Genomic DNA, 27889 nt, shown 5'->3' with positions numbered 1-27889 from the left:
TCCTGCACATCTCCTACTGGGGATATGCCCGCAACCCAGGTACATGCCCTTCAGTCCGCAGGCCGACGCTCTATCCACTGAGCCAAACCGGTTTCGGCCGGGTACATACCCTTGACCGGGAATTGAACCTGCGGCCCTTTGTTCCACGGGCCGGCACTCTAACCACTGAGCGAAACTGGCTAGGGCTATTCTTAAGGGATTGATTCTACTTTATCATAAGCCATTTTGTACCGAAGGTCTAAGAAAGAGAAAGGTCAGTCATAACTTAAAGTGGATTTGGTCCTTAAAAAACACACACACATAACATTTCTCAAATATCCAACTGAATTTTATTGTGGTTGCGTTGTTAACACAGTCTGCAGTTAGGGTCGGAGTTCCCAGGCCAATAGATTTTTTTAAAACCGTACCATAGGCGTAAACCTTCGAAGGCGTGACATCTAAGCCTATATAGATTTCCATTTCTAAATACAGTATATTACAGAAGGTTAAATATACCACCTCTGTTTACTGACAACTATAAAAAGATACATTAACTATATCAATTATAAATAATGTCCCGTTTCATATTAAAGGCATTATTATCGTACAATGACAGAATAAGAACCCTCTAATGTATTCCTATCAAGGTTAGTGTCTATAATTACTTAAGATAAAAATCCTGAAAATTCAGTGTATGCGTTAAGTCCTGATTTCACAAGTTACTGACAGTGTAAGTGATAAGAACTAACTGGTGCGGAGGCGACAGTGAATGGTGGATTGCAGATTTCTGGAAAAAAAATGATAACCCTGGCCCAGCCAGCGTGGCTCAGTGGTTGAGTGCCGACCTAGGAACCAGGAGGTCACGGTTCTATTCCCCGTCAGGGCACATGCCCGGGTTCACCCTCCATCCCCAATAGGGGGCGTGCAGGAGGCAGGCCATCCATGATTCTCTCTCATCATTGATGTCTCTCTTTCTCTCTCTCCCTCTCCCTTCCTCTCTGAGATTAAAAAAAAAAATAGGACTCTATAGGACTCTACTAAACCAGGGCTGTGTTAGAGCAGCAGCCCGTGGAGTTGTGTATGTTTTGCACATCAAACTGGGGAAAAGGAACATGAGCTCAACCACTAATCCAAGCGAGGGAAACACATCCTTCGTCAAACTGAGTTATGGCCCTGCTTGGGATCATGCGGGACGTACTGACGCTTGGATTGGCTCTGCTGCTCTAAGCGTCAGGACATTGGACCGGCCACAGGGATGGGGACCCCAGCGGTGGTGTTTGGGCTTGGTTTGAACTGAGTCCCAAGGTCAAGGTCAAAACGTAGACTGATGCCCTTTCACACCCAAGGCCGTCAGTAACCTTCTAGGGGACCTGCTTCCCAATAGCGCCCCCTTGTGGATCCTTGCAATTCTGTTTGTTTGGGTGTTTTTTGTTTTTTTTTAACTTTAGTACTATTCCTTTCCATATGAAAGGTAGGAGGGGCTTGTGAATGGGAGGCACAGGTACCTGGGAGGGCCCCCCCAGACACAGGGCCAGGTTTCTAGAACATGCAGGGACGTTTCTCCCAAATTCTTCCTGGAGTAGAGTCAGCAAAGCATTTTGAAGCGACCGCCGGAGGCTTCACCCACCACTTCCTGTTGGCACGCCCTGAGCCTCCTCACCCTCCCAGGGGACCCGGTTGAAAAGGGAAGCAGGTGCCCCAGCCGGTGTGACTCAGTGGATAGAGCATCGGCCTGGGGACCGAAGAGTCCCGGGTTCGATTCCTGTCAAGGGCACGTATCTCGGTGGCAGGCGCTCCTCCCCAGTCCGGGCACGTGCAGGAGGCAACCCATTGATGTGTTTCTTGTGCATGGATGTTTCTCTCTGTCTTTCCCTGCTCTCTCCCACTCTCCCTAAAAATCAATGGAAAAATATCCTCAGGTGACGATTAAAAAAAAAAAGAAAGAAAGGAAAGCTCCACAGCGCCACCTCCAGGCAGAACTGCAATTCCACCCCCCAACATACTGGTCAATGCAACAGGAATGAGGAGGAAACGAGACTCTCTCCCATCCATCCAGTGGACGTAAGGTCTCAGGAGAGAGAGGGCCAGGGAGTGAGCAGGGTCGCTCTCTCTCCGGCAGGTTGGATGGATGGGCCACATTCAGACGTCGGAGGACAGAGCCCGCCTTCCCCTCAGGGGTCCTTGTCGTCCAGTTTGATGGTGACTGTTTTCACTTCGGTGTATTCCGACAGCGCGTACTCGCCTCTGTGGGCACACGGGAGAGAGAGGGGAGCGTGTGAGAGGCGCGTGTCCCTCAGCCCACCCATGGCAACCGTGTTCTTTCTTTTTTAAATATATTTTTATGGATTTCAGAGAGGAAGGGAGAGGGAGAGAGAGAGAGAGAGAGAGAAACATCCATGATGAGAGAGGATCATGGATCGGCCGCCTCCTGCAAGCCTCCTACTGGGGATCGAGCCCGCAACCCCGGCATGGGCCCTGACCCGGAATCGGCCCTTTGGGATTAGCTCCGCTTTTTTGAGGCTATGCTCAGTGGTTAAAGCGTCGGCTCCCAGACAGAAGTGTCCCGGGTTCAAGTCCTAGTCAAGGACACGTACCTGGGTTGCAGGCCCCATCCCCGGCCCTGGTCGGGGCACATGCAAGAGGCAACCAATCGATGTGTCTCTCTCACATCTATGTTTCTCTCTCTGTCTCTCCCCATCCCTTCCACTCGCTCTTAAAAAAAAAAAATCCATGGGGGGGGGGGCGGGCAGAAATCAATGGAAAAATATCCTTGGGTGAGGATTAACAACAAAATAAAAAATAAATTTAAAAAGCACCCTGAAGAAAGAGAAATTACAGGCTTCTTCTTAAGACCAGGGGAGGCACAGGCCCCGGAGGGCCCGTGGGTGGGCGGCAAATTGCCAGCCCAGCCCGGGCGACGGGGCCGGGGAAAACCATGGAATTCACCGAGCCGGGTGCCAGCGGGAAAAGGGGAACTCCTTGCAACATGAAGACATTCACTGGAGACAGCGGAACACGGAAATCGGTTTTCAAGTCTGTGTCCAGGCTCCTTGTGACTTATGGCCGAGGACTTTATCAAAAGCCTTGGGAAATATGTGCCAAGGGTCAAACACACAGACATGCGGCCCGGCTGGCGTGGCTCAGCGGTTGAGCGTCGACCTATGAGCCAGGAGGTCACGGTTGGATTCCCGGTCAGGGCACAGGCCCGGGTTGTACCCTCGATCCCCAGTAGGGGGCGTGCAGGAGGCAGCCGATCCATGATTCTCATCATTAATGTTTCTCTCTCCCTCTCCCTACCTCTCTGCAATCAATTAAAAAATACATTTTTAGAAATAAATAGAGAAATAATAAGTGACCGACCTGACCCACCGGACAGGCAGAAACAGGCGTGGAGGGACAGGGGCACTTACAATTCTCGGCCGTTTCCCGACATTTTAAAGCCACCGAACGGAGCCTGCGCGTAGATGGCGTTGTAGCAGTTGATCCTGGAGAGAGAAGGAGACGATGTTCATGATTACCCGGAGGGGACCCGCCTGGATTTTGCACGTCCCGGCTGTGAGTTTTAATCACGGACACGGTGTGCTTTTAATGTCCGCCTCCGATGCTTCCCAGCAGAAACTGAGATTTGAATATTCCTGGCATAAAGCTATTCGCTTATTTTTTCCCCAACAATTCGGGAAATGAATAAACATTTAAGAAATTAAAAAAAAAAAAAAAGATTTCAGAGAGAGGGCTGTGTGACCCTGGGCAGGTCACTGAACCTCTCTGAGCCTACATGTCCTCAGGTAGGAAATGGAGAAAATAATGGTACCTATTTCACAGACGGCAGTTGTGAGGATCCAGCAAAGTAAAGACAGAGCTTGGCCCATAATATATGACTGTGATTTGATGAGTCATGAAGCCAGCTTGCCAGCCGCCCGGGACCCCGAACCACCCCCAAAACACCCCCCCCCAACACCCACCAGACAGTGCCCGACTCCAAGGCGGAAGCCAGCTTCAGGGCTTTGTCCAAGTTCTTCGTAAATACAGCCGCCGTGAGCCCATATTCCAGGCTGTTGGCTCTTCTGATCACTTCTTCGATCGTTTTGAACTTCAGGATCGGCTGCACCGGCCCAAAAATCTATAACCGATGGCAAGAATGGCGGTGGCTCAGTGGTTGAGTGCCCAACTATGAACCAGGAGGTCACGGTTGGTTCGAGTCCCGGGCAGGGCACATGCCCGTGTTGCACCCTCGACCCCCAGTAGGGGGTGTGCAGGAGGCAGCCGATCCGTGATTCCCTCTCATCATTGATGTTCCTCTCTCTCTCTCCACCCCTCCCTTCCTCTCTAAATCAATAAAAAAATATATTAAAAAAAAAAGAAAAGGCCCCCCTCACCAGATATCTGGGGTTGCTGAGCCTCCGAGAAGACCCCCAGCAGGCCCTCCCCTCAGCACAGCACCAGGGCTGTCGCTCTTCCTGCAGCCCCCAGTACCTCCTCTTTGGCGATCCGCATGGTGTCTGTGACCTCCGAGAAGACGGTGGGCTTGATGAAGAGCCCCCGGTCTTCCATGGCCGAGCCCCCACATTCCAGCCTGGCTCCCTCCTTCTTGCCGCTCTCGATGAGCGCGAGGATTTTGTCGAACTGGTTTTGGTCAATCTGCAAAGCACGACAGGGAGAAACGCCAGGCTTTTGGGTTGTTGTTCTTAAATATGTCTTTGTTGATTTCAGAGAGGCAGGGAGAGGGAGAGAGAGAGAGAAACATCCATGATGAGAGAGAATCATGGATCGGCTGCCTCCTGCACGCCCCCTACTGGGATCCAGACCACAACCGGGGCTGTGCCCCACTCATGATAAGAGATACGCGCACATTAAAGCCAGGCGGGTTGCCAAGCGAGATAGCACGCTTAACTATCAGATGGGCGGAATGCCAAAGCCTGGGAATGAGGCTGCAGGTTGGTAGGAGCAGGGGGTTGATACATCCTCTCTGAAGGTGATTTGGCAATGCTTGCAGAAATGATAAAGGCGGCCCCGCCAGTGAGCTCATCGATCGAAACATGAACCAGGAGGTCGCCGGTTCGATTCCCGGTCAGGGCACATGCCTGTGTTGTGGGCTCCATCCCCACTAGGGGGCGTGCAGGAGGCAGCCAATCCATGATTCTCTCTCATCATGGATGTTTCTCTCTCTGTCTCTCTCCTCCTCTCTGAAATCAATAACAATATATTTAAAAAAATAAAATAATAACAACGTGTTGGGTGCCCTGAAGTTTTCAAAAGAGCCTTCGATGACTCCCATTTTCCAGTCGAGGCAACTGAGGTTTGGAGGGAGCTTGCGACTTTCATAACGTCTCCCACGGAGCCACACGCCTGCTCGACCCCCAGCCTCCCGCGGACACACGGGCGCCCATGCGGTGGGCAGGCGGCGAGCGGGCCAGTCCTGCCACAGGATTTGAAACCTCGCGGCGGGGCCGGACTTTGGCTCCAGGCACAGCGTCTGCAGCCGAGGCCGCTTCCATAATGCATGGCACGCCAGGCTGCCCTCTGAAATATTTATCCACGGCCCGGCCCGGCCTGCATCACTAGTGAGAAAGCGATACAGGACGTGCCCTTTAAAGAGGTTATAAAACCCGGTGCTTATGATCATTTTCATCCTGTCCTTGGCTGCCCCAGCCAGGCCCCACCCCGGAGCTCTCCGCACTGGGGTTTCGTGGTTTCTTTTTAATTATTTACTTTAAATATATTTTTATTGATTTCAGAGAGGGAGAGAGAGAGAGAAACATCAATGAGGAGAGAGAATCGTGGATCGGCTGCCTCCTGCACGCCCCCTACTGGGGATCGAGCCTGCACCCTGGGCATTTGCCCTGACCGGGAATCAAACCGGTGACCTCCTGGTTCCTAGGTCGATGCTCAACCACGGAGCCACACCAGCCAGGCTGGAATACTCTCAACGATAAAGATTTAATTAAAAAAAGAAAACCATTCAGTGGGAAGGCACGTCAGCGCCCCTCAAGGCTCCAGGAGGGACCCGGGGGTCACCCAGCACAGAGCGGCCGAACCAGGGCCAGAGGGGTTGCCCCAACACGCCCCCCGGCTTCCCACACATCAGTAGGTTACCTGGGGCCCGTGTTCCGTCCTGGCGTCGAAGGGGTCCCCGACGGGCCGCTTCCGGGCACGCTCCACGCTCCTCCTGACGAACTCGGGGTACACTTGCTCTTCCACGAACACCCTGGAGGCGGCCGTGCAGCACTGGCCTTGGTTGAAGAATATTCCCTGGTGGGCGCACTCCACGGCCAAGTCCACTGGAGGGCGAGGCGGCACGGGCAGCGGGCGGCGGGGGCAGAGGAAGCAATCAAGTCGTTAGGGCAGGACTGGCCACAGCTGCAGCTCTACCCACACAGGAACACAGGCTCCCGGACGGACTTCAGAAATTAATTTCGTTCCCAGCATTTCCCCAAACGCACGGGGGAGGGGACACATTTTGGGGTCGGCTGAGTTTGGAGTTGAAGAGTTTCCCCCCGCTGCAGGACTTGTCAGTGTGTTTACTACGCGGATCAGCACAGAGAATGGTCCCAGGCCCTGTTTCATTTGCTCAGGGACCCATCCTTCCCCCCCACCCCCTTTTTAAAAAAGATATCTTTATTGATTTCAGGGAGGAAGGGAGAGGGAGACAGACAGAGAAACATCCATGATGAGAGAGAATCATGGATTGGTTGCCTCCTGCACATCTTCTACTGGGGATGGAGCCCACAACCCGGGCATGTGCACTGACCGGGAATCGAACCGTGACCTCCTGGTTCTGAGCCACGCCGGCCGGGCGGGACTAATGTCCTTTGGAATAACATCTGCTGAGTACGGATGCAGCCCCGTTAGCAAGAACTTTGAAAGGAGCCTAGATTTTGCACCTTCTGCGACAGAAGGGTCCTATTAGGGAACAGAGCCCCATCCGGGACTTGGAAGAGTGAGAGAGGAGAGAAAGCATGGGTTCTGCCTGGCAGGGCCTGAACCTGAACTGCAGAGCTGAGCTGGCATTGAATTAAAACCAGGTACTGGCCGGGCCAGTGTGGCTCAGTGGTTGAGCCTCAAACGATGAACCAGGAGGTCACGGTTTGATTCCTGGTCAGGGCACATGCCTGCGTTTCGGGCTTGATCCCCAGTGTAGGGGGCATGCAGGAGGCAGCCGATCCATGATTCGCTCTCATCATGGATGTTTTTCTCTCTCTCCCTCTCTGAAATCAATAAAAAAATATATTTTTTAAAAAGGCCTTCGTCCAAAATAACTCATTCATTTCTTGCCGGGAGCCGGGGTGGGGCCGCCGTGGCGGGGAAAAGCGACATGTTCTCGTTGATATCATGCCTGGGATGCCAGCTGCGTCAGGATTTAATTTTGTGGCCTGGCACTGCCCACGGGAAGAGGAGATGGCTATGTCGGGTGTTTACGATCCTCGTCCGACCAACCGCCAAACAGGAATCTTGTGTTTTCATTGTCGTTTGCTTCCCTGGGACGAAAAGAGGGGGAGCTGCGGGGCAGATGGGGTACCTAGCAATGGCGGCACTCAGCCAAATGGGAGTCCTGGCTCTTTAAGATTGGCGTTTGGAGCTCTGAGTGTGGGTCACAGTGGGGCCACACCCAAGCGGTTCCCAAAACCATTAGCAACGCTGAGGGAACACCAAGTCGGGAACAACATAAACAGTCCATTTCTGTCCCAGGGAAAGCCAGCTTCGGGAGAGGATGAGCTATCAGCCATTCACACCTTAGTGAGAAATAGTGTTTGTCTTGGGCTATTTGCAATTCCAACCTTTATCTGCATGAGCAATGGAAGGCTTTGTTCCTCAAGAAAGGAATTTCTGGCCCTAATGGGCAGGTCGGAGGCTGTTCTTTGCAAGACACACATATGACCCTAAGGGGCAGGAATGAGAGAATGATGAATGCCTAGGAGTGGGACACACCTGCCCTGTTCCTCCTCCTCTTACCCCAGCCCCAGTCCAGCTCAGGGGCCTGAGCATCTGGAGAAGAAACTGGCCTTGTTCTCATGGCTCCCACTCCCCGGGGCTGGGAAGGTCAACTTGACCTTGAAGGGCAGAATCAGGCAGCCCACTGGTGACCACCTGGGCATGCCTCCCTCCCATGGAGCTTGCTTTTTTTTTTTTTTTTTTTAATATCTTTATTGATTTCAGAGAGGAAGGGAGAGAGAGAAACATCCATGATTGAGAGAGAATCATGAATCAGCTGCCTCCTGCACGCCCCCTACTGGGGATCGAGCCGCAACCTGGTCATGTGCCCTGACCGGGAATGGAATAGTTACCTCCTGGTTCATAGGTCGATGCTCAACCACTGAGCCACACCGGCCGGGCATCCAATGGAACTGGCGTTTCATCTCCATCTATTTAGGTGAGCAGGGCCCAAAGTGGAAACGCACCCCCAGTGTGTGCCTGTGCCTGTGCCTGTGTGTGTGTGTGTGTGTTCCCCTTGGTTCTGAGTTTGGTCCAGGAAGCCTGGAGACACCCCCGAGCCCCCTAAGGCGCAGGGAGGGACTCACGGTCGGCGTCGGCACACACGATACAGGGGTTCTTCCCCCCGAGTTCCAGCGTCACCCTCTTCAGGTTGCTGCGAGACGCGGCCTCTTTAACCAGCTTGCCAACCTTCCGGATGAAAAAAACAAACAAACAAAAAAACAAACCCGGACCGGATGGAACCTTGGACGTGGCCAGATGTGGCCCAAGTACATGTGCGTCACCCTCCCTCCCTCGGCCGCTCCCAGCACCCTGAGATGCTGGCCTGGCCGGAACCCCTGACCCAGCTGCTCCACTTACAGGGCGGAGCTGGAGCCTGAGGCCCAGCGATTGCTCCCCCCCCCCTTCCAGCCACACAGCCAGACAGGGGAGGAGCCGGCCGCCCCTCTGAGAAAGGGCTCCCGGGGGCATGGGGGCAGCTGCTCTACCCCTCAGACCCTTCTATTAGATTCTGGTAGAAGCTGAGGGAGCCCCTGATATTTAGGGAATTTGGGGGGCTGCTCTTCAGGATGAGGGTCAGTTCTATGGATGCGGAATCTTGGAGGGAAGGCAGGGAGGGTGGCGGGTGGGTGGGAGGTGATCAACCAAAGACCTTGTGTGTAGCCCGGCCGGCGTGGCTCAGTGATTGAGCGTCGACCTATGAACCAGGAGGTCCGGGTTCGATTCCTGTCAAGGGCACGTACCTCGGTTGCAGGCTCAATCCCCGGCCCTGGTCAGGGCTCGGGAGGGAGGCAACCAATTGACGTGTCTCTCTCACATCGATGTTCCTCTCTCTCTCTCTGTCTCTCCCCCTCCCTGCCACTCTCTCTGGAAAGCGATGGGAAAATATCCTCGGGTGAGGATGAACAACAACAAAAAAATGAGGCAGGGCTGGCTCCCCCAGAGCTGGGGCTGCTCCCCCAAACGAGGTGTGGGTGCATTTTATTTTATTTTAATTAAACGATTTTTTTTATTGCTGAGAGAGAATCATTGATCGAATGCCTACTGGGGACCGAGCCGGAAACCCGGGCATGTGCCCTGACTGGGAATCGAACCGGTGACCTCTTGGCTCACGGGTCGACGCTCAGACACCGAGCCACACCGGCCGGGCTGTTATCTACCTTTTAACCTTAACTACGACACTGTTTGTCCTACGGATGTTTCACATTTTAATTTTATCCTATCTAGCCATCCTCTCTGCCAGGGCTCCTGGGTTCCGGTCAGGATTAATTTCGTTTGGAAACTGGCCCAGTGACTTTAGAAGACTGGCTGTCCGTGTACTGAAACGCGGTCCGGTTCAGAAGGAACACAAGTCACAGGCCGGCCCCTCCCAGGAACAGGGCACAGGTCCCCAGCCCCCTGCCCACCCCTCCCCGTCCACGGCCGGCGAGGGGGCTACCTCTATGGACCCGGTGAAGGCGATCTTGCTGATCCGAGGGTGGGAGGACATGGCGGCTCCCACGGTGGGTCCGAATCCGGGCACGATGTTCACCACGCCAGGAGGGAAGCCGACCTAGGAGGAGACCGAGAGGGCACTGAAGGCAGGCCAGGGACCGGCGTCCACCATGCACCCACGCTTGGGCCCAGAGGGTCATGGCTGAGCGATGTCCCCAAGCAGCGTGGCATCCCCATTGCACGGTCTGGGCCTGGGTCAGCCATCCACCCCAGGACCCCAACCCGGTCGGCCAGGGGGCCAGGGTGAGGTGCACACGCCTCCTTCCGAGCAGCATTTTTCACCCTAAATGGGCCTCTGAGCACAAAGAGTGGTGGCCTGCTCGGCCGGCGTGGCTCCGTGGTTGAGCATCGACCTATGAACCAGGAGGTCATGGTTCGATTCCCGGTCGGGGCACATGCCTGGGTTGCCGGCTTCATCCCCACTAAGGGGCGTGCAGGAGGCAGCCGATCCATGATTCTCTCTCATCATGGATGTTTCTCTCTCCCTCTCCCCTTCTCCCTTCCTCTCTGAAATCAATAAAAATATATTTTTTGTAAAAAAAAGGTCGTGCATCTGATCCTTAGCTTGGCGGAAGTGACATGAGGGGACCTTCTCTCCCTTTGCAACATGGACACTGGGGACAGAGTAATGGAGCCATGTTGCCTGGTGTGACAGGAGGGAGGTGTCCCTTGGGCCGCCTGTTTCCCTGAATGGTGGTTGCCTGGGGAGCGAATGATCGCCGGTGAGCCTGGCTGGGTGACAGCTACTTAGGGGAGCTGCCCAGATGACCCCACAAATGCCAGGCCCTAACCTCTGACTATTCAGTTCCCTCCCAGGTGACCCTCCTGCAAATTCTTTAGAGAAAACACTTGCTCCTAAAGTAGGTTTGAGCCCATCATGCCAGGTACATCTTCTCATGTGGGTCAGTGGGAGGAGCGGAATTGCTCCTAGCAGATCAGTGGGAGGAGCGGAATTGCTTCTTGCGGGTCAGTGACCACTGGCAGGAGAGAGAACGAACGGGCTCTTGCCAAGTGAAACGGGCGTCACCCCCTTCCCACTCGCGGTCGAGCCGGCTCTGCTGTCACGCACGGCCCAGCTCGGGCGGGCAGCTTTATCTCGCGCCGGCGGCCTGCTCCCTGGGAGTGGGCATGTGACCGAGAACACATAATATTTTCCTTTTGGACGGCTCACCTCTTTGATCAGAGAGCCGAGGTAGAGGGCGGTGAGGGGCGTCTGTTCGGCCGGCTTCACGACGATGGTGTTGCCACAGCACAGAGCCGGCGCCAACTTCCACACCAGCATCAGCAGAGGGAAGTTCCACTGCAACAGGGCACAGGGGAACGTGGGGGACCCGGACCCACCCGCTACCCTGCTCCATGGAGGACACTTGCTTTGGGGCTTAACGGGTAACATAGGAGTTTGCAATGATCAGAATTGCATTCCAGCCTGGTGCTTCCTACGTGCATTCTGGGGGAGGCTGACAGTTACTCTTTGGTAGAAGGGATTCCACGGTGCGTGCACTGCCTCCTCCCCTCGGAGGTTTACGTACAATGACATCAGCACCTTAAAGGCTCTGAGAAGTCCTGCAGGAGTTGTGGGCTTGATCCCCAGTGTGGGGCGTGCAGGAGGCAGCCAATCAGTGATTCTCTCTCATCATTGCTGTTTCTATCTCTCCCTCTCCCTTCCTCTCTGAAATCAATAAAAATATATTTTAAAAAACAACAATAAAACCTCAAAACCAAAAGCCTTGGTTCTAATGGGCCCATGGGAGCAGCAGGGGGAAACCCTGTACTTACAGGAGTGATGGCCCCACACACACCTATGGGCTCGTGCCGGGTGAAACACACAACGTTGTCATCTGTGAGAGAGGTGGCATGGGGGAGAGGATGACACGTGAATCTAGACCAGTGGGTTCTCAACCTTCCTAATGCCGCGACCCTTTAATATAGCACCTCATGTTGTGGTGACCCCCAATTTCATTGTTACAAACTGAACATCATGAAAGCATAGTGATTCATCACGAAAACAATATGTGATTATATATGTGTTTTCCGATGGTCTTAGGCGACCCCTGTGAAAGGGTCGTTCGACCCCCAAAGGGGTCGCGACCCACAGGTTGAGAACCGCTGACCGAGATGAAGAATTTCAAGGAGGAACAAGACAGGGCAGTAACCCAGAAGCCCACGAAGGTGTCAGTTCTGAGTCTGGCCTATGACACAAAGAGGCGGTGTTCAACTCCATTCCAAAAGCAAAAATTCCTGCCTGGCTGGTGTTGCTCAGTGGTTAAGCGCCGACCTATGAACCAGGAGGTCACGGTTCGATTCCCCGTCAGGGGCACATGCCCGGGTTGCAGGCTCGATCCCCAGTAAAGGGTGTGCAGGAGGCAGCCGATCCAGGATTCTCTCTCATCATGGATGTTTCTCTCTCTCCCTCTCCCTTCCTCCCTGAAAGCAATAACAAATATTATTTTTTTAAAAAAGCAAAATTCCGGAGCTCCAGTGGCGCAATCGGTTAGCGCGCGGTACTTATAAAAAAGCAAAATTCCTTAGTGGCAGGATGGGGGGACAGGGGAAATGACCATCTCTTTTGGGGGGCAGGGGAAATGGCCAGAGGCCCGCAGAGGAAGGGAAAGACAGGGCCCCCCAAAGACTCCATTGGAGGCCCAGCAGCCCGTGTCGGCTCACCTGTGGGGATGGTCCGGCCCTGGATCTTGTCTGCCCACCCTGCAAAGTAGCGGAGGGTTTTGATGCAGCCCTCCAGGTCGATGAAAAAGGCGTGAAGGAACGGCTTGCCCGTGTCCATGGTCTCCAGGGTCTGCAAGGACCAGACATGAGCCTCAGACATCCTCCTCCTTACATGCCAGGTGGTGAAGAACAGGGGGTGGGCCGTAGGGGGGCGGGGGGGGCGAGGTGGGGGGCAGGGAGTTAGGGTCCCAGATCACTGATCTCCACGCCTCCCAGTCCTCTGTGTCCCTTAGAGGGCAAGACACTGCATTTACAACAAGACCCGTTCCGACGGTCAGGATGGTTTTTCCTTTTATTATTAATATTTTTTTAAAATATATTTTTATTGTTTTTTTACAGAGAGGAAGGGAGAGAGATAGAGAGTTAGAAACATCGATGAGAGAGAAACATCGATCAGCTGCCTCCTGCACACCCCCCACTGGGGATGTGCCTGCAACCCAGGTCCATGCCCTTGACCGGAATCGAACCGGGGATCCTTCAGTCTGCAGGCCGACGCTCTATCCACTGAGCCAAACCGGTTTCGGCTCCTTTTATTATTTTTAAAATATTTTAAATTATACTATTTGTTTCTTTTCTTTTTCTTTTTTTTTTTTTTTTTTTAATCCTCACCAAAGGATATTTTTTCTGTTGGTTTTTAGAGAGAGTGGAAGGGAGAGGGAGAGACAGAGAGAAACACTGATCGGGTGCCCCTTGCATGTGCCTGGCCAGGGCCAGAAGCCTGCAACCCAGGTACGTGCCTTTGACCGGAATCGAACCCAGGACCCTTCAGTCTGTAGGCCGACGCTCTATCCACTGAGCAAAACTGGCTAGGGCCCCTTTTCTTCTTTCTTCTTTTTAAAAAAATATGTTTTTATTGCCCGACCAGCGAGGCTTGGTGGTTGAGCGTCAACCTAGGAACCAGGAGGTCGCGGTTTGATTCCCGATCAGGGCACGTGCCCGGTTTGTGGTCTCCATCCCCAGTAGGAGGCGTGCAGGAGGCGGCCGATCCATGATTCTCTCTCATCATTGATGTTTCTCTCTCTCTCTCTCTCTCCTTTCCTCTCTGAAAAATATATTTAAAAAAATATTTTTATTTATTTTAGAGGGGCACATGCAGGAGGCAACCAATCAGTTTGTCTCTCTCTCATTAATGCTTCTCTCTGTCTTTCCCTCTCTCTAAAAATCAATGGGAAAATATTAGAGAGAGAGAGAGAGAGGGAGGGAGGACACAGTTTCCTCCTTCGTGGCCCAGCTGACCGACCAGCGTGCAGTGGAAAGAGCGAGGGACGGAGCCCAGAAGGGCCGGGCCACCAGCACAAAGACACACGGCCCCTCCCCGGGCGGCAAGGCCGGACGCATCCTGGAAGGGAGCGGGCTCGCCCTGGCCCTCGGTGCTGAGGGAGGCCATGACGGGGGGGGGGGGGGGGGAGATGGCGGCTCCTCAATGGCGGGGATTCTTTTCTATTTCCAGCCGGGGTCTCAGAGGCCCCCTTTGTCCCTCAGACAAGCAGCCCCAGTTGAGCCCAGGGCGGCAATTGCCCGCCATCCGACTCTGCAGGAAGTGGCCGCCCTGACCCATAGCCCAGGGCTGCATTCTCCTTTTAGAGTCGCTGAGCGAGAGGAGGATGATTTATAAAGGAAGAGGGGCCGGTGTGGCTCAGTGGTTGAGCATCAACCTAGGAACCTGAGGTCACGGTTCGATTCCCGGTCAGGGCTCATGCCCGGGTTGTGGGCTCCATCCCCAGTGTGGGGCGTGCAGGAGGCATCCCATCCATGACTCTCTCTCATCATGGATGCTTCTCTCTCTCTCCCTCTCCCTTCCTTTCTGAAATCAATAAAAATATATTTAAAAAACAACACACGCACACACAAAAACCTGTATTTGCACCCTGACCAGTTCGCTCAGTGGTTAGAGCGTCGGCCCACAGACGGAAGGGTCTCGGGTTCGATTCCCGGTCAAGGGCACGTGCCGGGGTTGTGAGTTCGTGCCCCGTCCCCCGTCGGGGCGCCTGCGGGAGGCAACCAGTCCACGTGTCTCTCTCACATCAACGTTTCCCTCTCTCGGTCTCTCCCCCGCCCTCCCTGCCACTCTCTCTAACGATCCATGGAAAAAAGAAATACCTTCAGGGGAAGGATTAACAACAACAGCAACAACAAAGACATAAAAACCGAATGTGCCAATCGCGGTCGTGTCCTGTCGCTTTCATGATGTGGCCAAGCACGGGCTCTTACTCTCCCCTGGGCACCGCGGTCCCGACGGCAGCGGTGACTGGCAGACAATGGGGGGGCGGGGAGAGGCCTCCGGGGAGGGTGGGGGGAGGTGGCCCTGCGGTCCCCGCTCCCCACGATGACACTGACACTGAGGACAGGACGGGCGGGCGGGGAGGGGTGCCCGGGGCTCCGAGTCCACACACGCATTGCAGACGGGTGAGCTCACCGCCCGCCACGGGGGGAACAGAACTGTGTTTGAAAAGCCAGTTGGGCAGCTGAGCCCGGAGGCTGGCTGTCTTTGCAGGAAGAGCCACGCTGACCCGGGAGGGAGCTGCCCTCGCTGGGATTCGGGGCAAGCAGGAGGGCCAGGGAGGGAGGGAGGGAGGGAGGAGAGCTCAGGTCCCCCGGGCGATGCACCCCAGTGTTCCCCCAACCAGGAGCAATTGCAGCGTCCTGGCTGCGCGCGGGATGGACTGCTCGTTCCTCCATCAGATCAGGAAAGGAAAGAACCGCCCGGCCAGTGTGGCTCAGGGGTTGAGCGTCGACCTGTGAACCAGGAGGTCACGGTTCGATTCCCGGTCAGGGCACATGCCCGGGTTGTACCCTTGATCCCCAGTAGGGGGCGTGCGGGAGGCAGCCGAACCATGATTCTCTCTCATCATGGATGTTTCTCTCCCTCTCCCTCTCCCGTCCTCTCTGAAATCAATAAAAAGAAATAAAAAATAAAAGAGCTGAGCTGCCCCTCATGGGCGTGTACTCACGGCCAGGACCGCGCGGTCCCTCTCCACCAGGTCGGCCAGCTGGTGCAGCAGGCGGCCTCGGTTCAGGGCGTCCAGCCGGCGCCACGGGGAGCCCCTCTGGAAGGCGGCGTGTGCGGCCTCCACGGCCTTGTCCACGTCGGGCTGAGGGGCCAAAACAAGAGAGAGCGTGTCAGCTCGCGACGACACTGCAGTTCGGGACGGAGGGCAGCAGGGACCTGCTTCCCGCACGTGGCAGACGAAGGAGGGGGTGGCTGGGGGCTTTCAAGGGACAATTTTCTTTTTTACATCTTCGGTCTTTCTCTTTCCTTTTTTTTTTTTTTTTTTTAACAATAACCTTTAAAAAAAACTATATATATAAAAAGCTAAAAGTCGGTCCAACTGGTAGCTATGACGCACACCGACCACCAGGGGGCAGTGGCGGTTCTCGGATGATGCACCCCAGAACCAGAGAGGAGGGAGCCCAATTCCTCGCAGGGCAGCGCAATTCCACGTTCAGCCCTGGTTTCTGTTGTTGCTGGGATTCTGTCGGCTCTGAATCTGGTTTACGGCACACATGCGTTTGTGTTCCACACCCTGTACGACAGCAACTTTGCAGAGTGGCCTCTCGCACTCCGGGACCCCTTGGGGGATGTCGGAGAGCTGGTTTCGGCCCGATCCCCGCCGGCCAGGCCAGGCCAAGGGGCCCACCTGCCAGAGGGACCCTGCTCACTCCACAGACGCCCTTCAAGCCATGGCGATGCCCCAGGTGCCGCTGGCAGGGGAGGGACCGCGGGAGGTTGGCTCCAGGGCGTGTCTGGCCCTTCTCTCTCGCCCAGTCCTGCCCCGCTGGCCGCCTTCTAATAAATTTCCTTTCAATGTGCACGAATCCGTGCACCGGGTCACTAGTGTTATCATACTGAGCTAATTATAATATGTTACATGATCGCTTGAGTTCCTCGTAGAAAAGAAATCTGGCAATTACAATGCTCTAGGGAAAGACCCCTCAATGCCTGCAGGTTGGAATCATGGATGAAAACCTTCCCTCTCGCAACATGAGGAGGCTGCAGTCATCCTCCCAGATGGGGAAACGTCTGTGGCCCCCGATCCCTAACTGACCCCATTCTGGGCCCTGCGTCCGAGAAGCAGCGAACCCAGGTCCTACCCGAGAGGGGACCAGTCCCATCTCACACCTGAGCCGACCCCCCTCCTCATCCCTCCGCCTCCAGAACTGAGGTACCTGGGGTTGCGTGGGGCACACCCACCTTATCTCCTTCCTCCACCTCGCAGATTTGTTCTAGCGTTGAAGGGTTGTAGGTGGCGAACTTTTTCCCGCTGGTGGACTCGTGCCATTCGTTGTTGATGAACATCTACCCAGGAAAGGAAGGTGTAACGTTTTAGGCTTACGTCAATCATCTAAGGACAAGGCAACCTTTTTTTTTTCTTTTTTTTTTTTTCTAAAGAACTGTTTACCCACCTTCAGAGAGAGAGGTAGGGAGAGAAACACTGATGTGAGCGAAACATCGATGTGAGAGGGGCAACATGGATTGGCTGCCTCCTGCACGCCCCGTACTGGGGATCGAGCCCACAACCCAGGCACCTTCCCTGACTGGGAATCGAACCGGTGACCCCCTGGTGCACGGGACGATGCCCAACCAACTGAGCCACACTGGCCAGGACCAAGTCTCATGTTCAGAGAATTACTTTTGTCATAAGAAAGCAAAAAATATTCAAAAAATTTTCTAAAATCTTCTCTCTCTATTTTTGAAGCAATAGCACGGATCACAGAGGAATAACTGAGTTATATTTCTATATATAAAAGCCCAAGCAACCATCTGACCATTCGACCAGTAGCTATGATGTGCACTGACCACCAGGGGGCAGACGCTCAACATACAGGCATGGACACATGGAACAGACTGATGAATCTCAGAGGGAAGGGGGGAGGGAGGAGGGCGGGAAGAGCTTAACCAAAGACCTTATATGCATACTAGAGGCCCGGTGCACGGATTTGTGCACTGGTGGGGTTCCTTGGCCTGGCCTGCGGGGATCAGGACAAAACCAGCAGTCTGACACCCCCTGGGGGGTCCCGGATTACGAGAGGGGTCCCGGATTGCCAGTTTGGCTCAGCGGAGAGAGCATCGGCCTGTGGACCAAAGGGTCCCGGGTTCGATTCTGATCAAGGGCACGGACCTCGGTTGCAGGCTCCACCCCGGCCTGGGCCCTGGTCAGGGCGTGTGCAGGAGGCAACCCACCCCTGTGTGTCTCTCACATCAAGGTCTCTCTCTGTCTTTTCCTCTCTCCCACTCTCTCTAAACGATCAATGGAAAAATATCCTTGAGGGAAGATTAAAAAAAAAAAAGACAGAGGCCAGCTCTGGCTGGGCAGGTGGGCAGAGCCCCCCACCGCCCCCCACGCACCCACGCGGCGTGGAATCCGGAGCTGCCAGCGCCCCTCGCCCGCCGGCGATGTGCCTGCCCTTCTGACTTTTGGGAGCTCAGCGCCAGGCCCCCAGGGTAACCCTGCCCTCGGACGGGGGCCAGCTTCAATTACAGCGTTATTCTTCCAGCGGAAACCGAATCCCAGAGTTGACTTTCGCCATCCAGCCGGCCCTCGCTGGGGAGCAGCGAGACATTAATAAGCCGGGGAGGGAGACGCTGGCCCGGGAGGGGCGTGCGGCCAGCAGCGGGAGAGGCCCATTTGTCGGAGGATGGAATTTCGTGGCTGAGATAATAGAGGCCGTCAGCGAAAACTGCTGAATGCAGAGCTTCCCGGTATCAGTTCCAGGGGGGCGGGCGGAAAGTGAGAAGGTGGCAGCAGAGACTATACTTGAAGGCGAGGGAGCGATCGGGTGTCTGTGAGACTTCACCTCCACGCGTGTTCCTGCCCCCCGAAAATTACCTGGCCGGCCGTGACATTGACCTGTAAGTCCTCTCTAACCAGCAACTGACTGTTTTTCAAATATATCCTTTATTGATCTCAGAGAGGAAGGGAGAGGGGGAGAGAGAGAGAAACATCCATGATGAGAAAGCATCACTGATCGGCTGCCTCCTGCACGCCCCCTACTGGGGATGGAGCCCGCAACCCGGGCCTGTGCCCTGACCGGGAATCGAACCGTGACCTCCTGGTTCATAGGTCAACGCTCCATCGCCGGGCCACGCCAGCCGGGCTCTAACCAGCAACTTAAAAAAAGAAAAAAAAAATGCAGACTGCTCAACTCCAGCCGTATTTTTCCCATCGTGATGTTTCTAATTTAGCCACGTTTTTTTTTCTTGAGACTGCACTCGTAAGTATCTCGTAAGCGGTTTCCACTGTGGCTTCCAGGAGAAAGCAAAAACACAAGTGAAGGAGGAGGCGAGAGTGGAAGGGAGGGGGAGAGACACAGAGAGAGAAACAGCGATGGGAGAGAGACACACCGATTGGCCGCCTCCTGCACGCACCCCACCTGGGGCCGGATCCGCCCTGAATTTCGTCTGCAGCTCAGTATAAGCTCCGTTTACGCTTCCGTCAGATTTGTCTCATACCCACGCACAAGCCGAGGGGAGTGACTCTGTCCTAGGCCCATTGTTCTGATTTGGGGCTCGAAACAATACAGCTGGCGCCCTGACTGGGGTGTTCAGTGGTTAGAACGCCAGCCTGCAGACGGAAGGGTCCCAGGTTCGATTCCTGGTCAAGGGCACGTGCCTGGGTTGCCATCATCTCCGATCCTGGTATTGCGTGTGTGGGGGGTCGCCAATGGATGTGTCTCTCCCACATCGATGTTTCTCTCTCTGCCTCTCCCCCCTCCCTCCTTCCTTCCCTTCCCTCTATTCTCCTAAAAAAAAAAAAATCAATGGAAAAAATATCCTCCACGAGGATTCAAAAACCAAAGAAAAGTGAGAAGCAAATGAAGGCGGTGGGTTGGACAAGGTCCTCCTTTTGCAAATTGGACTTCACCCTGGGAAATGCCACCCTCGAGGCCCGGGCTCAGGCCCACCACCTCTGGCGCACCCTCCCTGAGCGAGAAGTGCCAAGAATCCGATCTGAAAAGTAACAGACCGTCGCCGGTTCACACGCTCCCCCCGCCCCCTCCCCACGGCCCCGCCTTGGGCCTCGAGGGCCTCCACGCGGGAGCTCTGCGTCCCTGCCTCTTTCTCTGGCTCTGCCGGCTGCCTCTCCGGCCTGAGGTTCCCCAGGCCTGGCTCCCCTGGCCGCCCACCCTCCGCCACACCGCACCGGCTGCGGGCCCCACAGATGCTGGGGGGAGGCCCTTGCAGGGGTGGGAGCTTGCCGGGGACTCCCCCTCCCCAGGGAAGGCGGGTACTGTGGCCTGGGAACCCCTAAGGCCTGGGAACCCCGAAGGAGCCCGCCTCTCCGTTCCTCTCCATCTCTCTTTCTCTTTTAAAATATTTTTATTGAAGGGAGAGGAAGAGAGAGATAGAAACATCCATGATGAGAGAGAATCACGGATCGGCTGCCTCCTGCTCGCCCCACACTGGGGATCGAGCCTGAAACCCGGGCCTGTGCCCTGGCCGGGAATCGAACCCTGACCTCCTGGTTCCTAGGTCGATGCTCAACCTCGGCCGGGCTAAGATGCTGCTTTCTACACGCTGGATAGACTTGCGGAGAAAGACATAACCCTTCCACATGCAGTTGCATCCCTGATAGGACCCCCACTCGTCTATGCAATTTCTGGCCTCTTTATTGTTTTTATAAAAACCCCATAAAACAAAAAATAAAATAAAACAACATCACTGCTACCGAGAGGTGAGCGCCGACAAATTCCGTGCTGGGATTTTTACCCTGAAGCTGATACCGAGAAGGAAACAACATTAAAAATGATCCCCAGCCCTGCCCGTGTGGCTCAGTGGTTGAGCGTGGACCCATGAACCAGTCCGATTCCCGGTCGGGGCACAGGCCCGGGCTGCGGGCTCGATCCCCCGTGTGGGGCGTGCAGGGGGCAGCCATCAATGATTCTCTCTCATCGTGGCTGTTTCTCTCTCTCTCCCTCTCCCTTCCTCTCAGAAATCACTAAACATGTTTTTAAACAACAACAATAAACAACAGAACAAACCCCGGCATTGATGGTGAGGGGCCTCTGTGCAGGAGAGACGCCCCTGGAACACGGTTAATGTCAAAGTCATGGGTGGGGAGGCCCAGCCGACAGGAAGTGCCCAGAGACCCCGCACCGTTCTCCGCCCGATTCAAACGGGCTGAGAGGCGTGATCGCTACTTTGGAAAGTGAAATGGATGACGGAGATTTTCTCAGGCTGCGTCCGCTGGGGGCTACGGCTACGAAGGAATGATAAAGGGAGACCTAGGTGATGTCTAAATAAAGCCACTGCGCTCTGGGTCTGAGCCCCTTCGACGGCCCCCCCGGCCCCCGCCCAGGCCTCCAAACAGCCTCACGGCCTCTGGGGACGCGCTCCACCAGGCGCGGGGCTCCTGGCCTCGCCTTCTCCCTGGCTGCCCGGGGCAGGTCATCTCACTGCTTAGCCGACACCCCAGCCTCCCCACGGGCTGCCTCCCCAAAAGGCAGAGAGCGCCCCGGGACTGCGGGAGGATGGGGCCCTGCCGCCTGCGACTCCCCAGGCCCAGATGTGAGCGCATCTGCCAACGCCAGGCCCTCTGGGCTCCTGAGCCTCTTCTCCCATGAGCCTCTCCCCACTTCCCCTCGCTCCACGGGCCAGCCAGGTGCAGGCGAAGCACAGAGCTGCCTGACGTTTCTCCTTCGCTCCCGGTGGCAGATTTCCAGAGGAGCCGAGACCTCTCTCTCTCTCTCTCTCTCTCTCTCTCTCTCTCTCTCTCCTAAAAAATTAATCCTCTCCCGAGGATATTTTTCCATTGATTTTTTTCAGAGAGTGGAAGAGAGAGGCAGAGACAGAGAGAAACATCGATGTGAGAGAAACACATCCACTGGTTGCCTCCTGCACGCGCCCCGACCAAGGCCCGGGCCCAGGAGGAGCCTGCAACGTAAGTACCTGGCCTTGACCGGAATCCAACTGGGACCCTTGCGTCTGCAGGCAGACGCTCTACCCACTGAGCCACACCTGCCAGGGCTCAGACCTTCTCTCTTTGGGTCCCGGGCACCCTCTGCCCCTCCCGAAGGCCCACCGGTTCAGGCCGCAAAGCCCACAGCAGAGTCTGCGGGGGGCACGGGGGAGGGGGGGTGGGCATCGCTCCCAAGGTCTGCACGGTTTTGAGGTTGAAAGTTTGGGAGCCCCAAGCTAGCCGGTTCGGCTCAGTGGCTAGAGTGTCCGCCTGTGGACGGATAGGTCCCAGCTTCGATTCCCGGTTCAGGGCATGTAGCGGGTCGCAGGCCCCATCCCCAGTGCGGGGCGCGCAGGAGGCAGCCCATCAATGATTCTCTCTCATCATGGATGTTTCTATCTCTCTCCCTCTCCCTCTCTCCAATCAATAAGAACAAATATATATATATATATATTTTTAAAAAGTTTGAAAGCGCCGAGCGTTGCCGCCCAAGAGCCAAGCCCATCGGGGGTGGGAACCGCAGGGTGGCCCCTCGGGGTGCGCGGTGGACGCGCGCGCGGGACCCAGACTCCCGCCTCGGAAGCCCTGCGCCCGCAGCGGCGTCAGGAGGGCCCGGCCCGGCCCAGGCGGGGCGGCTTCGGTCCCGAGCGCCGGGCGAATTCCGCAGAGAACGGCTGCCCGCAGCGCCCGACACCCTCGGAGCGGACGGGGCAGCGGGGGGCTCCCGGCCCGCGCTCCTCCCCGGCCGGGTGTCCCAGCGCGCGCAGCCAGGCTGCCGTCGGACGGGCTGGGCGCTCCTCACCTTGGTGAACTTGACCTCCAGGTTGCGGATGGGGCGCGGCAGGGCCGGCGGCTTCTTGTCGGGCGGCCCGTTCTCCACGGCCCCGTTGGTGGTGGCCATGGCTCCTCCGCGCGCTCCTCCGGCCCCCGGCGCCCGCCCGAGTCCGCACCAAGGGCTCCCTCCGTCCAGGTCCTGGGCGCTGCGCGGTCTGGTCCAGGGGTGACAGCTCCGCGCGGCTTTATGGAGAGCCCCACGCCTCCCACCCGAGGGGGCCGTCTAATTGGCTGCAGGACGGGAAGGAGGGAGGGCCTGCGGGAGGGGAGGGGGCTGGCCCGCCTCACCCCACCCCGCCCGCCCGCCCGCTGCCCCTGCGGGAACCCGGCCACACAGCCGCGCGCTCCACCGCCCAGGCGGCTGCGCTGGAGGGAGCTCCCCGAAGCGCCACCGGATCCCGAAAGTCCCAGGGCGCGGGCAGCGGGCCAGGGCCGACCGCAGCGCCCGGCTGGCTCCCCGAAGTCGGGCGGATGCGCCCGCGGCACCTGCGCCCGCTGCCCGCCGCCGCTCTGCTCGCTCGGCCAACTTCGGTCGCTCGGTGCGCCGCGCTCGGGCCATGCGCGCCCGTCCGTCCGGGGTGGGGGGTGGGGGGTGGGGGCCTGCTCCGCATTCGGGATCCACAGGCTGGGACGGCCGGTGGGACGGCCGGTCGGCTGGCCAGGAATTTCCCCCGGGCCCCGGGGGCTTCGCGCGCAAAGGGGCAAAAGGCGGAGGAAAAGCCACTGGAGCCTTTGACCTCAGAGGCTCACACCGCCCTCCAGCCCGGGGCCCGCGCCGGATGCGATGATGTTGATTTTGAAAAATGCACGAATTAGACCGCATTTTTTTTTTTTTTAAATAATGAAAAAAGAGATGCCCTGACCGGGAATCCAACCATGAGCTCCTGGTTCCTAGGGCGATGCTCAACCACCGAGCCACACGGGCCGGACGGTGGGCATTTTTGAAAGCGCAATGGGAGAGGGGCAGGATGTGGCTCTGCTTCTCTTATTAAAAAAAGAAAGAAAGAAAAGAAAAAAGAAAGGAAGAAGAAAGAAAGAAAGAAAGAAAGAAAGAAAGAAAGAAAGAAAGAAAAGAAAAGAAGTGCCCCAGCAATGCAGGGATGTGCCCCAGCTCCCATCTGAGACAGGAAGCCCGGCTCATACATGTCCTCCCTCCAGTTTTTGGACAAATGACACGGGGCCCGAACTCGGGGACAAAGCCATACTCGGCCCCTCAGTCCGTCTCCTTCCAGAAGTAATCTCAAGTGATGGGGTACTCCTTGCTGCCCGAGGCTCCTTCTGTTTGTTTTGGGGGGCTCAGTGCCCATCTCTGCCCCTCTCTCCTTTCCCGCTGCTGGGTGTTCTGCGTAGCGGAGGAAGCATAGAAGCTTTTGCAAACCTCTCATCAGACCCCGGCCCTCTGGCGGTGACAGCGTTCCGTGCTCCTATGGGTTATAGGTGAGGCGGGTTGGCGTGGCTCAGTGGTTGAGCACCGACCTATGAACCAGGAGGTCACGGTTCGATTCCCAGTCAGGGCACAGGCCCGGCCCCCAGCCTCCATCCCCCAGGGGGCAAGCAGGAGGTAGCCGATCCATCACTCTCTCTCATCATTGATGTTTCTCTCTCTCTCTCCCTCTCCCTTCCTCTCTGAAATCAACACAAATATATTTTTTAAAAAATATCTGAAAATGTGTAGAGGAAGCTGTTCATGAATAACTTCTGGATGGATGGAGGGAAGGGGGCAGGCAGGGATGGGCCTCCAGTCTCTGCTCCCTTAGGGGGTCTCTTCACTCCAAGGCGGTGGACAGCCGCTGGCCACTTGCTCACCGTGAAGTCAGGAACGCAGGCGGCCTCACTTCATGCTCGGACTGCAGTGCCACCTGCGGGCGCCCACACACGTGATCCTGGGGGCCGGGGACGGAGCGAGGCGCTCAGCCTAGCAGGCGGCTCCCAGAGGACCGGCCTGGTTCCAGGCTTGTCGAGACCAGCAGCTACCCCTGCTCCCGCCAGGCCACGCAGTGGGAGGGATGCAAGAGCTGCTTCTTCCCATTTCCCAGGTGAGTAAGCAGAGGCGTGTGGGTACCTGCCCCAGACATCACCCGCAAATTGAGGAACCTAGGCCAGCCAGACGCGTGGGGGTGGGTGAAGCAGGGCGCGGCGGCGGAGGGGGTTCTCGGACCTGCCTCTGCACCCCGCTTTCACCACAGGGAGCCCCTGTCCTGCAGCCCCAGGTCAAGGGGGCAGAGCTGAGCCCAGCGAAGGTGCAGGCACAAAATGTTAGCAGCATCCCTCCACGCTGCACCTTTAAAAAAAAAAATAAACACCAAGTTAACTCTCTTTATATTTTTTATTTAAATATGCTTTTATTGATTTTAGGGAGAGAGGAAGAGAGAGGGAGAGAGAGATAGAAACCTCAGTGATGAGAGAGAATCATGGATCGGCTGCCTCCTGCACGCCCCCCACTGGGGATCGAGCCCGCAACCTGGGCACCTGCCCTGACCGGGAATCGAACCCATGACCTCCTGGTTCATAGGTCGACGCTCAACCACTGAGCCACACCAGCCGGGCCAGACTTTCAGTTTTAAAGCTCACAACATTTAACATGTCCCCCTTCCCCTTCTCCGTACCATCACTAGACTTTCTCAGTGATGTGGGAAAGTGTTTGCAAACTTTCCAACCCTCTTTCAACATCCACGGATCCTGAGCTTTAAGACGCGTCTGAAATCACATGGGGGTTTGAGTTCAGTGTACTCGGGACAAAATGCACTTCCTGGTTAGAAGGAAAGTCCTTTACGGGGCTGAGAAAAGAGTTCCGGAAGATTCTCTTGGACCCAAAGTGGCTCTCGCTAAACAAACTGTGAGGAGGGAAGCCGGAGTGAATCAGAAACATACAGATTCAGGTTCCCTGGGAATCCACAAGCGTACATACAACTTGTCCGGGGGAAGGGGGCGTGGCAAGATAGCCGTTGCCAAACCCCAAATATTTGAAAGCAAATTTGAGTGTGTTTGTTCGGCGAATCACTTTTGGGCTCGTCCATCTAGCCCAGCCCCACAAGACCTCCCTTCTGCCTTCCAGCCGGACTCCTTGTCAAGGAGCATCAATTATCGAATAATCTCCTTTGGGCTTCTGCCCCGATTCCAAGCCTGGGGTGGACACAGGGTGGGGAGTGGAGAAGTTGTTAAGATCTGTGTTCTCCTGGGACAGCCTTGGGGGTGGGGGGGTGGTTATATGTCCTTGTGCCTCTGTTGGGTCAGAGTCAGCCAAGCAGTCCTTTTGACATCAGAAAGACTCCGTGAATCACATGTTTTATCATACGTGTAGGCATAACAGATGGGACGCCACCTTATGTATATTTTCATCTAATTTTTTTAAAAAAATATATTTTTATTGATTTCAGAGGGAGGAAGGGAGAGGGAGAGAGAGAAACATCAATGACGAGAGAGAATCACGGATCGGCTGCCTCCCGCACGCCCCCTACTGGGGATGGAGCCTGCAACCCGGGCCTGTGCTCTGAGTGGGAATCAAACCATGACCTCCTGGTTCCTAGGTCGACGCTCAACCACTGAGCCCGGCCAGCTGGGGTCATCTGATTTCTTTTGATCTGGCATTACGGTGACCCCAAAACAACCACCCCGCACAAGGGAATAGATGAATTAGCTACCTATATAGCATTTTCAGATTTATAGTGCTTTTTATTTTGAGCATGTTTAGAAGCACTGGGTTTGTAAACTATCACATCTTATTTATATATTTTATTATATTATTTACATATTATATTATTTACATATTATATTACTTATATATAACCTAATATAATATTACATTAATTACATAGTCTATTCTATTCTATTCTATTCTATTCTATTCTATTCTATTCTATTCTATTCTATTCTATTCTATTCTATTCTATTCTATTCTATTCTCATCAAACATAGCTTCTCAATTTAAAGACAATGGACTGGACAAGGTGTGTTTCTCGCCAGTAATTTTAAAGAAGCATCAATACCAGGAACACAACCCAGAGTCACAGCCTGTGCGTGGCCTCCACGTGCACCTTATAAGTCCCCTGGCCCCTCGGTTACTATGAATTGCAGCCCACCCTCCACCCCAGGCCGGGCCGGCCTTCACACCTGCTTGCAATGCCCAGTGGTCCCGTTGCACTTCTCCGCGTGGCCACGAGGTGTCGCTGGACCAAACTGAGTAGGAAATTGCCGCGGAAGTTTGTTTTAAGGTGAGAAGCAGGAATTCCCCAAGGACAGTAAGTGGGTGTTGCACAAGCTCCTTGGCCTCAGACCCCCCCCCCCCCCCGCACTCCCCCTGGATCACAGACACAGAACCAGAGCTAACTGGTGTCAGTGCCCAGGCTGGCCCGCAAGGCGCACTGGCTGCTGCTTCTCTTTTAATGAATACTTTGGTTTCAGAGAGGAAGGGAGAGGGAGAGAGCGCGATAGAAACGTCAATGAGAGAGAATCATGGATCGGCGGCCTCCTGCACGCCCCCTACTGGGGATCGGACCCGCAACCCGGGCATGTGCCCTTGACCGGGAATCGAACTTGACCTCCTGGTCTATAGGTTGACGCTCAACCGCTGAGCCACGCCGGCCGGGCTGTATGTCCAACTGGCATTAAAAATCTAGGCGGCTGTCCGTCTCGGGCAAACGGTTTATTGCTTCTCCTGTGCACAGTGAGCGATCACTCCCTAAACGTGCCCAAGCCGTCGCGGTGGCGGTCTGACTCCCGTCTCTGCGGAGACACGACCCGGCTGTAAGAGGCCACAGCCGAACACAGCATGGAGCCGAGGGATTCTCGGGCTGCGTCTGCGCGTCCACCCTTCCCTCAGATCGTTAGGAAGGAGCACACGACCAAATACCTCGCGAGTGATCTCACCCTCGCCAGCGGCCAAGAGTGAGCTGCGGAAGTGGGCCCGTTGGGTCCCCAGGCCCTTCGGGGTGGCTTCATGGTCAAAGTATTCTCTGAGTGCCCGCCGTGCACAGCGAGCGGGCTGCGAAATGGGGGGGGGGGAGGAGGTGGGGGGGCCGGCTGCAGAGAGACAGGCCAGCCCCAGCCTGGAAGGTAGCAGGTGCTTCTGCCCTGGCTACTCCGTTCCCCCTGCAAAATCCTTCCCACCTCCCTGCCGGCGTGGCTCAGTGATGGAGCATCAGTTTGTGGATAATCCTCACCCGAGGATATTTGTCCATTTATCTATTTATTGATTGATTTAAATACACTTTTGTTGATTTCAGAGAGGAAGGGAGAGAGAAACAGCAGTGATGAAGAGAGAATCACGGATCCGCTGCCTCCTGCACGCCCCCTACTGGGGATCTAGCCTGCAACCCCTGGCATGTGCCCTGACCGGGAATCGAACCCTGACCTCTGGTTCATAAGTTGACGCTCAATCACTGAGCCACGCCGGCTGGGCCATTGATTTTTTTAGAGAGAGTGGAAGGGAGAGGGAGAGGCAGAGGGAAACATCAAAGTGAGAGAGACACATCGATTGCTGGCCTCCTGCACGCACCCCTATCAGGGCTGGGGAGCCTGCAACCAAGGTACGT

At 55.6% G+C, this 27889-nt stretch overlaps 1 protein-coding gene across 1 annotated transcript; it reads right to left on the bottom strand.

The window, feature by feature from the left end:
• Positions 1-306: 306 nt before the first annotated feature.
• Positions 307-22523, bottom strand: ALDH1A3 (aldehyde dehydrogenase 1 family member A3). Its single transcript, XM_059678390.1, has 13 exons — positions 22327-22523; positions 16820-16924; positions 15579-15719; positions 12568-12697; positions 11680-11741; positions 11075-11203; positions 9848-9961; positions 8496-8598; positions 6073-6257; positions 4453-4617; positions 3942-4099; positions 3390-3464; positions 307-2223 (listed from the first exon to the last, which is right to left on the bottom strand). The coding sequence occupies exons 1-13, from the start codon at positions 22423-22425 to the stop codon at positions 2151-2153; spliced, it is 1539 nt and encodes a 512-aa protein (XP_059534373.1). The 5' UTR covers positions 22426-22523; the 3' UTR covers positions 307-2150.
• Positions 22524-27889: the final 5366 nt, after the last annotated feature.

Source organism: Myotis daubentonii, chromosome 21 (assembly GCF_963259705.1).
Source record: "Myotis daubentonii chromosome 21, mMyoDau2.1, whole genome shotgun sequence".
Classification (NCBI taxonomy): domain Eukaryota; kingdom Metazoa; phylum Chordata; class Mammalia; order Chiroptera; family Vespertilionidae; genus Myotis; species Myotis daubentonii.
This window is presented reverse-complemented; position numbering and strand designations above follow the sequence as displayed.

What these genes read in the sequence shown, in the direction of transcription:
- ALDH1A3 (XM_059678390.1), bottom strand. Translation starts at nt 22,425, where the DNA reads ATGGCCACCACCAACGGGGCCGTGGAGAACGGGCCGCCCGACAAGAAG. An exon ending in TGTGTGGGGCCATCACTCCT is followed by an intron (nt 11,204 to 11,679) that starts GTAAGTACAGGG and finishes GCCCTGTTGCAG; the next exon opens with TGGAACTTCCCTCTGCTGAT. An exon ending in TTGGAGTCGGGCACTGTCTG is followed by an intron (nt 3,465 to 3,941) that starts GTGGGTGTTGGG and finishes TTCTCTCTCCAG; the next exon opens with GATCAACTGCTACAACGCCA.